The 11,822-nt window shown below is 50.2% G+C and overlaps 2 protein-coding genes and 1 long non-coding RNA gene across 3 annotated transcripts in view; 1 reads left to right on the top strand and 2 right to left on the bottom strand.

Annotated features, from left to right (window-relative positions):
* Nucleotides 1-10,664, top strand: part of LOC146708650 (calpain-1 catalytic subunit-like) — a 10,765-nt gene extending 101 nt beyond the window's left edge. Inside the window, exons 1-22 of the mRNA XM_085460647.1 lie at nucleotides 1-94; nucleotides 1,050-1,290; nucleotides 1,366-1,435; nucleotides 3,923-4,041; nucleotides 4,180-4,313; nucleotides 4,469-4,637; nucleotides 4,817-4,900; nucleotides 5,971-6,056; nucleotides 6,132-6,206; nucleotides 6,280-6,440; nucleotides 7,688-7,857; nucleotides 7,936-7,947; nucleotides 8,026-8,237; nucleotides 8,317-8,356; nucleotides 8,428-8,493; nucleotides 8,574-8,631; nucleotides 8,716-8,780; nucleotides 8,867-8,935; nucleotides 9,242-9,320; nucleotides 9,394-9,507; nucleotides 9,595-9,653; nucleotides 10,357-10,664. The exon at nucleotides 1-94 is cut by the window's left edge and continues 101 nt beyond it. Coding sequence (XP_085316773.1) covers nucleotides 1-94; nucleotides 1,050-1,290; nucleotides 1,366-1,435; nucleotides 3,923-4,041; nucleotides 4,180-4,313; nucleotides 4,469-4,637; nucleotides 4,817-4,900; nucleotides 5,971-6,056; nucleotides 6,132-6,206; nucleotides 6,280-6,440; nucleotides 7,688-7,857; nucleotides 7,936-7,947; nucleotides 8,026-8,237; nucleotides 8,317-8,356; nucleotides 8,428-8,493; nucleotides 8,574-8,631; nucleotides 8,716-8,780; nucleotides 8,867-8,935; nucleotides 9,242-9,320; nucleotides 9,394-9,507; nucleotides 9,595-9,653; nucleotides 10,357-10,383 — 2,204 coding nt within the window. The 3' untranslated portion in view covers nucleotides 10,384-10,664. The remainder of the gene's footprint in view (nucleotides 95-1,049; nucleotides 1,291-1,365; nucleotides 1,436-3,922; nucleotides 4,042-4,179; nucleotides 4,314-4,468; nucleotides 4,638-4,816; nucleotides 4,901-5,970; nucleotides 6,057-6,131; nucleotides 6,207-6,279; nucleotides 6,441-7,687; nucleotides 7,858-7,935; nucleotides 7,948-8,025; nucleotides 8,238-8,316; nucleotides 8,357-8,427; nucleotides 8,494-8,573; nucleotides 8,632-8,715; nucleotides 8,781-8,866; nucleotides 8,936-9,241; nucleotides 9,321-9,393; nucleotides 9,508-9,594; nucleotides 9,654-10,356) is intronic.
* LOC146708651 (uncharacterized) lies at nucleotides 1,431-2,862 on the bottom strand. Its single transcript, XR_014920993.1, has 3 exons — nucleotides 2,753-2,862; nucleotides 2,381-2,489; nucleotides 1,431-2,261 (listed from the first exon to the last, which is right to left on the bottom strand). It is a non-coding gene; the product is annotated as an uncharacterized LOC146708651 (long non-coding RNA).
* Nucleotides 10,665-10,818: 154 nt separating the features above from the next.
* On the bottom strand, nucleotides 10,819-11,716 carry mrps28 (mitochondrial ribosomal protein S28). Its single transcript, XM_085460656.1, has one exon. It carries the CDS (start codon nucleotides 11,665-11,667, stop codon nucleotides 11,146-11,148), a length of 522 nt encoding a protein of 173 aa, XP_085316782.1. The 5' UTR covers nucleotides 11,668-11,716; the 3' UTR covers nucleotides 10,819-11,145.
* Between the last annotated feature and the right edge of the window lie 106 nt (nucleotides 11,717-11,822).

The raw sequence follows: 11,822 nt of genomic DNA, 5'->3' as shown, positions 1-11,822 counted from the left end.
CGCGGTGCTGCAGCTCAGCATCTTCAGCAGCATCCAGGACCCGGTGCAGACCACATCCCGGAGCAGGACACAGAGGAGCTCCACACGGGTGCAGGTGAGCCTGGAGCTGGGACCGAACCGGGCTGAGCCGATCCCTGTTGGTCCCAATGTTTTTTCCGTTTCCGGTTTGATCAGCTGATTTCTCCGTTTTTGCGCTGATTCAAGAAAACTGATTACATCATTGCGTCGCTGGACCAATCAGAAGCCCCAAAGCTGCGTGCAGATTCAGACAGAAACAAGAACAAAATCAGCTGTTTACCGTTAATGACGTCACGGCTCCTGTCACCAACGGCAGAAATATTATGACGCGATCACAATTAACGGGGTTGATGCAGAAAGTCCTCAGCCCAAAGGCATGACGGGAAAACGTGTTCCTCAGCTGAGTTGAGACAAACCATCCGGTCCTCTGATCGATCAGCTGTGATGAGTCCGCAACTCTTTGAACTCACAGAGCTCACACAGGTGTGTCCTCACCTGTGTGAGCTGTGTCGTCCTTACATGATTTTTGTGGTGTTCTATCACAGCGTACTGATTGATTGGTTGATTTTTGTCTGAAACAAGAGCAGGTGTGCTGATGGTCCTGCCTGAGGGCTCCTGCTGTGAAGCTTCAGTTCAGTCGAGTCAGTTTCATATGTTTTATTTATACGTGATCAGTCGCCTCTAAGTACTTTGTACTGTAAGATAAAGACAATAATACAGAGAAAAAAACCCAACAGTCATATGAGCAAGCACTTTGGCGACAGTGGGAAGGAAAAACTCCCTTTTAACAGGAAGAAACCTCCAGCAGAACCAGGCTCAGGGAGGGGCGGGGCCATCTTCAAACTGTAGGAGAGGGAAACAGAAGTGTTTACATGATGAAGGTCACCTGGGGTTTGTTTACAGGGTCAGTAGAAAAATTCAGCATCAGTTTTACTTCCTATCAGCCGTGAGCCTGCCAGACAGACTCCGGTACAAACCTGCTTTCCTCTGCTCTGATTGGCTGCTCAAAGTTCTGATGTGTTCTGGCTCAGGATGTTTACAGGCGTGTCTGAGCGGATCCAGATGGACCGGGCCCGAGCTGCGGGTCTGGGTTCGGTCCAGCAGGCCGTGCGCTACCTGAACCAGGATTTCGAGGCCCTGAGGCAGGACTGCCTGCAGAACAGGACCCTGTTTGAGGACCCGATGTTCCCCGCAGAACCCGGCTCGCTCGGCTTCAAGGAGCTCGCCCCGTTCACGGCCAAAACCAGAGGAGTGGAGTGGAAGAGGCCGACGGTGAGCCCACACACACACACACACACACACACACACACACACACTCTCATACCTGCATCTGATTGGCTGTTCCAGGAACTGACACGAAACCCTCAGTTCATTGTGGGCGGAGCCACCAGGACCGACATCTGTCAGGGCGCTCTGGGTAAGTCATGTGACCTCTCACAGGTTATCTGTCCAGGTTTAACATACTGCTACTTATCTGGCGGTTATTAAGAAGTTGTCAGAGAAGCTTTCCGACAGTCATGGAGGCAGTTATCAGGTAGTTATTGGTGCAATAATTGGTGCAGTTATCGAGCGGTTATATGCAGCTGTGGCTGAATGAACTTTAGTATCAGCGCTGGAATAAAAACTCCGCATCAAACCCAAAATCAGCTGCTGACTCTGTCCTGACCCGCCAGCTCAGATTAGCACTTTTTGTTTGCTTTGACGCCGTCACAGAGACGCTTATATGCAAACATCCTTATTTTCATTGTCAGAGCTCCCAGTTTGCACTGGAACAGGCTCAACCGGTCTGGTATGCAGTGTGAGTCGGCGGTTGGAACTTTCCAGTAAATCAGGTGTGTGATTCTTAGAACCACACACAGAAACCTGCACTTCCTGTTCCTCCAGTACCTTCTCCTGAACTCCAGGAAACTGTTTAGCACCGCAGAACCTTGTGGGCCTCTTGTTTAGGTGGTTCTCGATGCTGGTTGGTTAACCACACTGACCTGTGCATGTGTGGTTTGTTGTTCATTAACAAGCCAGTCATCCTGAAACTGTGTTTCTGCTTTGAACAAACGTTATTCAGCACATGCAGCACTTCGGCAGTCATGTGATTCAGGCTCCGCCTCTTTCATGTAAACGTGCTGGTGGTTCGATCAATGAACTCCAGGCTGATTGATCCAGCTGATCATATACATACATACAGTTAAGAGTTGTGTTACACTCCTCTGTCTCTTCGGTCAGCTGAGGCCATCATAACTCTGCATCTGTGAAAACAGGAAGTAAACCAGGTCCTCACAAACAGGCAACACCAGCATGTGTGTATGAGTCAACAGACTGGTCTCTGTGTGTCTCTCACACACAGGACTCCACCCAGCTGACTCACTGTGTGTGTGTGTGTGTTGAACTGGACAGGAATGATCGGTATGAACCCTCCACCCCTGGCCGCTGGTGGGAGGAGCTCAGGCTTATTTTCGATGCTTTGGCTCCGCCTGCTGGAGGCAGAGAAGCACTTTATAATAACAGGGGACTCAGACTGAGTGACAACTAAACAGTAATAATGGATCAATAACAAAAACAATCAGCATTAACGTTCCACTGCGCTGCTTATTGATCCCTAAAAGCAACTCACAGAGATAAACAGGAAGTGGACAAAATACCAGAAACACTTGCAGGGCTACGAGCCTGGCTCTGGCGAGCCTCAGTCTTTACTTCAGTTTTGAGTTTGTTTACTTCCTGTCATGTGACCACTGCTTACCAGCTGTAACTCGTCCCTGTGTGGATCCATTTTGGTTCAGTTCTAATGTTTTTGTCTAAAGTCAAAACTTTTGGCAATTCCAGCTCCGCGCGAATTTATTTATTTCAGAATTCCCCATGTTTTTAGTTTTAGTTACCATGGTTACCCTGCTCCACTAATGCCGGGGCAGCAGCGGTTAACAGGCCGTCTTCATCACTCAACAACCAGGCGCTCAGCTTCGGTCTCACCTGCCTCTACTGTGTGTGTGTGTGTGTGTGTGTGTGTGTGTGTGTGTGTGTGTGTGTGTGTGTGTGTGTGTGTGTGTGTGTCACTTCTCTGTTCTGATCGTGTCCACCAGCAGAACACCTAAAAGCTCTGATTTAAGCCAGACAAACATCCTGAAACACGCCGCATTCAAACATAACGTGAATGTCAACGATGATTCCGATTCAATGGACTGAAGCCAAGAATCACTCTTACTGATCTCTGAGGTCGGGGTCGATCATCCAGTCAGACCTTCCTGAAACACAGGCAGGTGTGCCACCTGTGGTCGGCTCTGAGGTGTCTTTCTCTCGCTCGTTGTGGACTCGCTCAGGCCCAGTCTCCATCCAAGCCTTGAAAAAATAAGATGAGCGAAGGGGTTGTTTATTTGGTTTAACCCTTAACCTTTTAATTAAGAGCTTAAAATATTGTCTAAGCTTCACCTGTTTCCAGGTGTAAACCAGGTGAACACGAAGAATGTGATGAACATATTTCCTGAAGTAGAGTTTGATGTTACGGGATGTACTTGAAAGCAGCACTCTGACCTGTATTGATCTGTGAACACTGGACGCCCGTCCATTAGTCGGAACCATTAGCAGCTTAATGTACTGTTAGGATTTAGCTTAGCATTAGAGTCCCGAGAGACCGTCAGAAGAATGTCGACAAACACTTCCCAAACTCATCATCATCATCATCGTCCAGAGTCATGCTGATCTGATGTGAGCTCAGCGCTCCCAGCAGCTCTTTACCTGAATATGGTGATGTAACCACAGACCGCCTGCAGAGGGCGCTGCCTCTCCATTCAGGTTTGTCCAATCAGATCAGATTAAAAAGAATAAGCAGAGGCTGCAGCTTCACTTCATTCAGGCTGAAGTAACTTGTAAAAGAGGCTCAGGTGTGCACCTGTCTCACCTGTGCGTGCTCCTGCAGGTGACTGCTGGCTGCTGGCTGCGATTGGCTCGCTGACGCTGAACGAGCAGCTGCTGCATCGCGTTGTTCCTCACGGTCAGAGCTTCAGCCACCAATACGCCGGCATCTTCCACTTCCAGGTGAGACTTTCTGCACCGAGGCCACGCTCATTCACCTGTAAAACGTGCTTTGTGGACATGGTTTGAGTGCGGCTGGTGGTTGATGCTGGATGAGGACACACCTGTCAGAGGTGACTGATTCTCCTTCTTGCTCTGCAGTTCTGGCAGTTTGGGCAGTGGGTGGACGTGGTGATCGACGACCGGCTGCCAGTCAAAGATGGCGAGCTGCTGTTCGTCCACTCGGCTGAAGGCACTGAGTTCTGGAGCGCTCTGCTGGAGAAGGCCTACGCCAAGTAAGACCCGCCCACCTACAAACAGGTGTTCATGTTTGTAGGTGTTTGTTTGTGGTTTCAGGTGCCGATCTCCAGCCTCGCCGGTTTCAACGCGATCCAGCACGGCATCTGCGGGTGAACTTTGTGTTTACTGCGTGTCTCTTGTTGTTTCTCAGGTTGAACGGGTCATACGAGGCGCTGTCCGGCGGCAGCACCACTGAGGGCTTCGAGGACTTTACGGGAGGCGTGTCAGAGATGTACGAGCTGAAGAAGGCACCCAAAGATCTTCATCGCATCATCAGTAAAGCGCTAGAAAGAGGCTCGCTGCTCGGCTGCTCCATCGACGTCAGTTACGTCTCCTTGGAGTCAAACACACAAAATGTCCCGCAGACTTTCAGCAAATCAGTGCAGGCGCTTGTTTCTGTTTCAGGAAGTGATGTCACAGGTTTTTCAGGTGTAATTATATGTGATGATGTGAAAACGGAGCGTTTGTCCACACTGATCAAACGAACTTCTGTCTTCAGATCACCAACAGCCTCGACATGGAGGCGGTCACCTTTAAGAAGCTTGTCAAAGGCCACGCCTACTCTGTGACAGGCCTCAGACAGGTGAGCTCAGCTGCGAGGTAAAAGTAACAAACTGTTACCTGAGAGTCATGTCAGCTCACCTCCCTACGTTTGAATAACACCAGAGTGTGATTTTTCACCACGTCACTGTTTAAGGAACAAACGGTGAAACGTTGGCTGTAATAACAAGGATCCAAATTAAAGTCATGCAAAATGAATATTTAATTTATTTCTTTCATTTGTCAGAAGGTTCAGTAACACGTGACTGGCTTCATGGTCAGAATCAGAATGACTTTATTTATCCTCAGGGGGCAGTTAGGATGGTTTGGACGTTTTGGAGTTCAAGGACTAAATGTGTTGGTGGATTTCCAAAAAAAGCTCAAATCAATCCAAAGTGTGTTTGAGTCGATCTCTTCAGCAGCAGACGGCTCCAGATCACGAAATGATTGTAGGCCGGTCGCTTTGACAGCTCTAGGGATGAAATCCTGTGAAAAGTAGGAAGTAGATTCTGCAGCTTGTTGCAGGGCGTTGATGTGGTCGCTCTATTACGTTTCCTGGATGGGGCCAAAGCTCACGCTCGGCTCCTTTTTACTGACTTTTCTTCAGTTTTTATACAATCAGCCACATCTCGCAGCTGATCGACTTCCAGTTTAAACTGGATTTTAATCTTGTTGGTTGGATTTTAGATGTTTTAACTAACAAAGCTCAGTGTGTCAGCTGGTTCTTTACTATATTACACACTAATGGCTGTTGTAGTACACAGGCTAACAGGCATTTCATTCATTTTTGGGCTCTATCTGATAGATACAGTGAAGAGTGACAGAAAGCAGAGAGAGGGCAAAGGACCACGGGTCGGATTCGAACCCGGGCCGGTTGCCCACTCATCCCAGCGAGCCAAACCGGCGCCCAAAATGATGACCCTTTTTTATAAAGTTTTATTGAATCAGTTTTAGACCAAGAGACATCGAGTGTCCTTCATGCCTGCTGCCTGCTGCACTTTGCAAATCAGTTTCCCATTGGGGACAATAAAGTTAGCATTGACCATTGTTTCTCAGGTGAACCGCTCAGTTTTAGATTTCCTCATTTGATCTCAGGTGTTTGTCCTCCTGTAGGTGGAGTACCGGCGCCAGCGCGAGCTGCTGATCCGGATCAGGAACCCCTGGGGTCAGGTGGAGTGGACCGGAGCATGGAGCGATAAGTGAGTGCTGCAGCTTGTCAGACTCTAAGTGGGAGGAGGAGAGCACGGAGAGTTTAACGTTTGTTGGTGTTTCAGCTCCTCGGAGTGGAACGCCATCGACTCGGCCGAGAAGGACGAGATGCTGTGTAAGATGGAGGACGGGGAGTTCTGGTATGTTTGCTCTGTGATGATGACTGTGGTGTCTTTAAAGGACGAAGATGTTCAAACGACTGTCGCTGTGCAGGATGTCATTCCAGGAGTTCCTGCGTCAGTTCTCCCGGCTGGAGATCTGCAATCTGACTCCAGACGCTCTGAGCCAGGACTCCACCAGCTTCTGGAACACCGCCACGTACGAGGGCAGCTGGAGGAGAGGGAGCACCGCCGGGGGCTGCAGGAACCACCCGAGTGAGGAGGGAGGGGCAGATACACCTCTTTTATACAAACATGGTGCCGTGCTCAAACTAGAACCAGTTCGACGCACGCCCACCAAGTCAGGACCTCTGATGTCAGTGACTGTGGGAGGGGCTACCATTGATTGGCAGACCCAGCCAGACAACCTGTAATCCTGTATCATAGTTGGTTCTCAAAGCTGAGGAAATGCAGACTGGTTCTCCGAGGCTCGGCACCACGTTGGTGAAAAAGAGGTCTGAGTATGTCGCAGGGATTGTCTGGCTTGTGTGTGACGGGGGTGTGAAGAGTCTATGTAACATGTGAGCATGCGTGTAGGCGCAGCACCTGACGGCAGAGCAGAATGAAGAAGGTTTTGGAGTTGATAGAGACGGTCTAACGGGCTGCAGCCTTTGCAGTGTGTATTAAAAGGAGCAGTACCCTCATTGATCATGGCTCGAGTTGGGAGTTCGCCTTGTAATCAGAAGGTTGCCGGTTCGAGCCCCGGCTCGGACAGTCTCGGTCGTTGTGTCCTTGGGCAAGGCACTTCACCCGTTGCCTACTGGTGGTGGTCAGAGGGCCCGGTGGCGCCAGTGTCCGGCAGCCTCGCCTCTGTCAGTGCGCCCCAGGGTGGCTGTGGTTACACTGTAGCTGCCATCACCAGTGTGTGGATGTGTGTGTGAACGGGTGGATGACTGGATATGTAAAGCGCTATACAAGTACAGGCCATTTACCATTGAAGCCTCGTCTCTTCAGTATTCCTGGTGTCTCAGATAATTTCTGCCTGCCTCACTACTCTGCGAAAAGTGAAGGGGGTTGACCCCAAAGGAGGACATCTACCCCTCTCGTCCCAGTCTCCGGACCATGGTCCGATGGCGAGGAAACGTTAACAATTAGTTAGTGCAGGTGAGCCCAGGTGGCTCTGACTGTTGGCGTACCTTCAGGGTGGTGTGTTAGTGAGCGGGCCTGGACCCGACACAGTTTAAGTCAGTCCATCAGATTTTTACTGAGTCCCCAATCAGCATGAAAGTTTTTGTGCATCTTTATAATCTGGATTTTAGAGTTTCTCAAACCAACAGCGCTGCTCGGCGTGTTGATCACTGATAAGCAGATGCTACATGATGATCTTCAGGGGCTCAGCCGAACTTCTGTCCTGATCTAAGCGTCTAAAGAGAGAAGCGGAGGACCCAGCGTAGAGCCCGCGCTACACCTGACACCTGTGTGCGCCTTGGTTATAACTACATACTCGTGATGCTCTCCTGCAGACACCTTCTGGATCAACCCTCAGTATAAAATTTCCCTGCTAGAGGAGGACGATGACCCCGAAGATGAAGAAGCCGCCTGCAGCTTCTTGGTGGCGCTGATGCAAAAAGACCGCCGCCGCTACCGCCGCCAAGGCCAGGACATGCACACCATTGGCTTTGCCATCTATGAGGTCAGAGGTCAGAAAGGTGATGTTGTTATCACGCTGTATTTCTGCTGTTGGTGACGTTTCCTCTGTTCTCGTTCACAGATTCCTCAACAGGTGAGTCGCTCCGGTCCGTTTCACTTTTCCGTTTTTGTTTTAACTCGCTAACGGTGGCGGCGTTGGTCTGTCCCCCAGCACCGAGGCTGTCCCAGCGTTCACATGAAGAAGGACTTCTTCCTGCGTCAGTCCTCTTGCGCTCGCTCAGAGACCTTCATCAACCTGCGAGAGGTGAGCGGCAGGTTCCGCCTGCCGCCCGGCGAGTACCTGATTGTCCCGTCGACCTTTGAACCCTCGAAGGAGGCGGACTTTGTCCTGCGGGTATTCACAGAGAAGCAGTCTGAGAGCCAGTGAGTTCACCATGATCTATCTAGACACCTTTACTTATCAAAATAAAAGACCTCTCAGTGACAGTCTGTGACTCTGCAGGGAGATGGACGACGGCGTGGTGGCGAACTTTGATGAAGAGGTAAACAAACCAAACTGGCTGCTTTATGACTTTGTGTCTTTGGCCTTTGACCTTCCTGCTCTTCTCTGCAGGAGGAAGTGTCAGAGAGCGACATCGACGACTCCTTCAGGTCCATGTTCGCTCAGCTGTCTGGAGACGTGAGTTCATGAATTAAAACGTTCTTGGACTGAACGTGCAGAAACAGCGAGGACGTTCACTTCCTGTTTCCTCCCTGTAGGACATGGAGATCTCAGTGCGGGAGCTCAGGACCATCCTCAACAGAGTCGTGTCCAAACGTGAGTCTTCCTCAATCAGATGGAGGCTTCTGATTGGTCAGAGAGGTTGGCTCTGATGTGGTTGTGATCTGGTCTGGTTTGCAGACAGAGACCTGCAGACTGACGGCTTCAGCACGGAGTCCTGCAGAGCCATGGTCAGCCTCATGGACGTATCCTCGCCGCTCAGCACGTTGGACAGGTAAAGTTTGATGACTGATGTCTGAAATAAGACGTGTTGGCCTTGACTCGATCTCAGAAAGATGGCAGCGCTCGCCTCGGGCTGCTGGAGTTTCAGATCCTCTGGAACAAGATCAGGAAGTGGCTGGTGAGTGTGAACACCTGAAGCTCACAGGTGAAAGATATCGAGTTCATTTCAAACATAAAAACTTTATCTGTCATGAGACGGAGCACCGAGTCGCGTGTCCCTTCGATCGCTTTCCTCTTTTTCTTCCAGTCTGATTAGTTTAAGAAGTGGCCCCAAGTCTGAGCGATTGATTATCGGTGCTGGTCCATCAGGTCCTGGTTTTGTGGGTTTTAAATGTTTGGGTAACAAAATCTTCAATCCGATTGCTGATCGATCCGATCGATCCGATCGAGTCCTGCGATGACGAGTTTGGTTTCATGTTTTCAGGGAATCTTCAGAGAGTTCGATCTGGATAAATCTGGCTGCATGAATTCCTATGAGATGCGTCTGGCGCTGGAAAATGGCGGTAACTGAGTATTGCATTGTTACTGAGCGTGCTCTGTTGCATTAAACTGACCTGAGATCTGTCGCGTCCGCAGGCTTCAAACTGAACAACAAGCTGCATCAGATGCTGGTGGCTCGATACGCCGACAACGAGATCATCGACTTTGACAACTTCACCTGCTGCCTCGTCAAACTGGAGGCCATGTTCCGTAGGTTGATCATGTGACCGCGAGAACATGCACAATAAACCTTTTAACATTTTATTTGTCCTGAGCTGCTCCGTGTGTGTTTGTCAGGAACCTTCCAGCACCTGGACACAGACGGGACGGGCACCGTGGAGATGAACCTCATCGAGGTAAACCGTCTCTGAGCTCCACAAACACTGAGCTTAGACGCGCTCGAGTATCAGACCCATGTTAGTTTCATATGAGCGGAAGCAGGTCTTTGATATGTTGCCTGTAAGCATCAGTGTCCGTCAGGCCTGTGATGAGAATCATGTTTTGCATCATTTTTCTGTGTAAATACTGTTTTCGTATTTATGGACCTGTTGTTCCATACGTGGAGTATCTTCCATCTTCAGCGTACAGTCTATGTTTGTGGATCATTTTACAGGAAACGTTAGGGTCGCCTCCGGCTCTGTTTGGGAACCAGGAGGCGCAGAAAGGTGTTTAAGTGCCCCTCCTGCCTCCAGTCTACATTTTATTTATTGTTTTTATAATAACAAATTTATTCTGCTGCGTAAACCAGATTACTGTGGACCGATCTTTTCATTGCTTGAGGAGCCGTGCATAAAGGATGCTTTGACTCAGTCAGATCTCTTGTAAGCCGATGATTTACGGTTCACGATTTGTCTGAGCCTCTGTGCCAGAGCGTAATTCTCACTCGCTCACATTAAAGCACAAACCTTTGAAAAATGACCCCCGCCTCCTTCCTGCGAGTCACGAGGATTTAGGACATGAATATGAATATAAATGTGATTATTACACAAAAATAAAAGTAAATAATCTGTCACATCAAACTTTAATCTCACAGACTGTCAATGTGTCTTCTCTCCTCAGTGGCTCTGTATGAGCATGTGCGGCTGAGTCACCTGAGCGTCAGAGCGCCTCCTCCAGGAAGAACCAGTCCATCACAGCTCTACTGCACTGAACTACACTGCAGTACTACTACTATACTACTGCAGTACTGCTACAGTAAAGCATGCAGCAGAAAGATATTAATCAGAGTACTCTGCAGCCTTATTCATATCCTGCATGATCACACACACAGGTATTGTAGCACACCTGTGCAGGTAGTAGTTTCTATAATCACGGGTCTTCCAGCTGTTGAATGGATGCTGGGAGAAAAATAAAGTAATTGATCAGCATCGTTGTGTCTGTTTCTCTGAGCTTCGCCTCGTTTCCTGTGTGAGGAGCTGCTGATGCTGCTCTTCCCCGACCTGAAGCTTTATCAGCTGACCTTTAACCTGCCATCTCACCTCAGTATTGCAGCTGTGTGAAACCGAGAGGAGTGAGCTGAACGTCGATCACACATTTATTTATTGCAGACATAAAGAAAACAGCTGCAATGATTTTTCCATGACAGACTTTTACAAACACACTGCATGTTATGACATCACAGTTCCGTGATTGGTTAGTTTCAGTGTTGATGATAACGAACAGTGACAGCAGCCATCAGCTCCAGCAATGTCACGTGACCGGGGTCAGGGGTCATTCAGCACAGTCAAACGTCACGTGATAAGAAAATCTGTTTAATTCAGTCCTTGTTTCGGGCCCTGCTGAGCCTCGGTGCACACACGAACAACCAGAGTCCTCCACCCGTGGGCCACAGTCCACCTCGTTCCAGCCTCAGTCCCGGATCTGGTGCTCCCGTCCGTCCAGCGGGCCCAGCAGCACTGCCTGGGCCTCCAGCAGCGTGGTGTCGGTGCTGGCTCCCAGGAAGCGGGCGGTGAGCTCCATGTCCTGCAGCCGCAGACGGACCCTGGAGCCCGGCTGCAGGCCGTCGGCCCCGGCCGGCCGCTGACACACGCAGTGGAACTTCCCACCGAAGTCGATGTAGAGGTCGTCGCGGACCACCCGGAACACCCTGCCCACCACCACCGCGTCCTTGGCTGGGCCCATCTGGATCAGCGGGGACCGACGAAGCAGCGCAGCGAAGCTGAGCTCCGGATCCAAAGAGGAGGCCTTCGGCCCGGCCGCGTTGCTCTGTGTCTCCCGCCGGAGCACCTCCTGGTGGTCGAAGGCGGCGGAGAACCCGGAGATCGGGCTCTCGGCGGGGCCCGAGTCCGAGCTGAAGGAGTTCCGGAGGAACCGGGGGGAGAGCCGGACCCGATACCGGAGCCCCGACACGACCCTGCACAGCGCCGCCATGTTTACCGCACAACCGGAAGTTCTGTCTCCGCGCACTTCCTGTGAAGGCTGTAGAGGCAAAAGCGTCACGTGGTCCTCCAAAAAGCACTAAGTAGACTTTTATTTTCTACCCAACATTTTACACTTAAGTATACAGTGAGGTCAAATATCTTCCT

This window comes from Copadichromis virginalis, linkage group LG6, assembly GCF_057382275.1.
Source record: "Copadichromis virginalis isolate Kocher_CV1m ecotype Utaka linkage group LG6, C_Virginalis_male_GT1.1, whole genome shotgun sequence".
Lineage (NCBI taxonomy): Eukaryota > Metazoa > Chordata > Actinopteri > Cichliformes > Cichlidae > Copadichromis > Copadichromis virginalis.
The sequence above is the reverse complement of the archived record's forward strand: the minus strand, read 5'-3'. Positions and strand labels throughout refer to the sequence as shown.

Coding starts and splice junctions, on each gene's coding strand:
- mrps28 (XM_085460656.1), bottom strand. CDS start 11,667: ATGGCGGCGCTGTGCAGGGTCGTGTCGGGGCTCCGGTATCGGGTCCGG.